Source organism: Sinocyclocheilus grahami, unplaced genomic scaffold (genome assembly GCF_001515645.1).
Source record: "Sinocyclocheilus grahami isolate Dianchi unplaced genomic scaffold, SAMN03320097.WGS_v1.1 scaffold992.1, whole genome shotgun sequence".
NCBI classification, from domain to species: domain Eukaryota; kingdom Metazoa; phylum Chordata; class Actinopteri; order Cypriniformes; family Cyprinidae; genus Sinocyclocheilus; species Sinocyclocheilus grahami.
The window spans coordinates 135,843-136,687 of NW_015506171.1; the positions used below are offsets into that span (position 1 = coordinate 135,843).

At 29.1% G+C, this 845-nt stretch overlaps 1 protein-coding gene across 1 annotated transcript in view; it reads right to left on the reverse strand.

The window, feature by feature from the left end:
* The window catches only part of LOC107565304 (DNA repair protein XRCC1-like), a 33,445-nt gene that overhangs the window by 31,605 nt on the left and 995 nt on the right, over positions 1 to 845 (reverse strand). Inside the window, exon 2 of the mRNA XM_016250525.1 lies at positions 212 to 304. Within this exon, the coding sequence (XP_016106011.1) occupies positions 212 to 304 (93 nt within the window). The remainder of the gene's footprint in view (positions 1 to 211; positions 305 to 845) is intronic.

Genomic DNA, 845 nt, shown 5'->3' on the forward strand with positions numbered 1-845 from the left:
ATAAAAAAGATTTTATATATTTATATATAAAAAAATATATATATATAATAATAATAATTATGTTTATGTGTATGTATATATATATATATATATATATAAAAACAACACGCATTCATTTTTAACTATTAAAAAACATTTTCAAAAATTATAAACAATATTAAAAAATTTAAAAATATGTAATAAAAATATAAATAAAAATAAACAAAAATACCTGAAGAATGACTGAAACTTGCTTCTCTCCAGGTCTCGCAGCTTTCCATTTCCTATACGTGTCGGAGCTCAGGAGATTATCTGCTTTGTGAGTCTGTGCAGAAGAATCGATTCATGTATTTATTCATAAATAAACAGAACACAAACTACAGCCCAACCGATATATGTTTTTTTGGACCGATACCGATATTAGGGAGTAAAAAAGCTGATGCCGATATATCGGCCGATATTCTTTGTGTATATTATAGTACAGTACCAGTCAAAAGTTTGGACACTTTCCCATTCGTGTGTCCAAACATTTAACTGGTACTATATATAGAATACAGTATATACATAAACAGAATATATATACATAAACACATTTTTTGCAATGATCACTCAAATGTGGTGATCAAACACTTATAATGACGTGACGGCGATATGTAATGATGGAGGCAGGGCATTTAACAATTTAACAATAAACTTTATTCAAAATGAGTCTGACATCAGTGCACTGAACAGGGAAGTTGAAGTTGTGTATTCAACTTTAATTCAATTCAATTCCATTCAACTTTATTCCGTTGGAAGTTTATTTCACTTTGGAACATTCATTAACGGGTTTGCGCTACTGTCTTCACACACAGACGAAACTTACT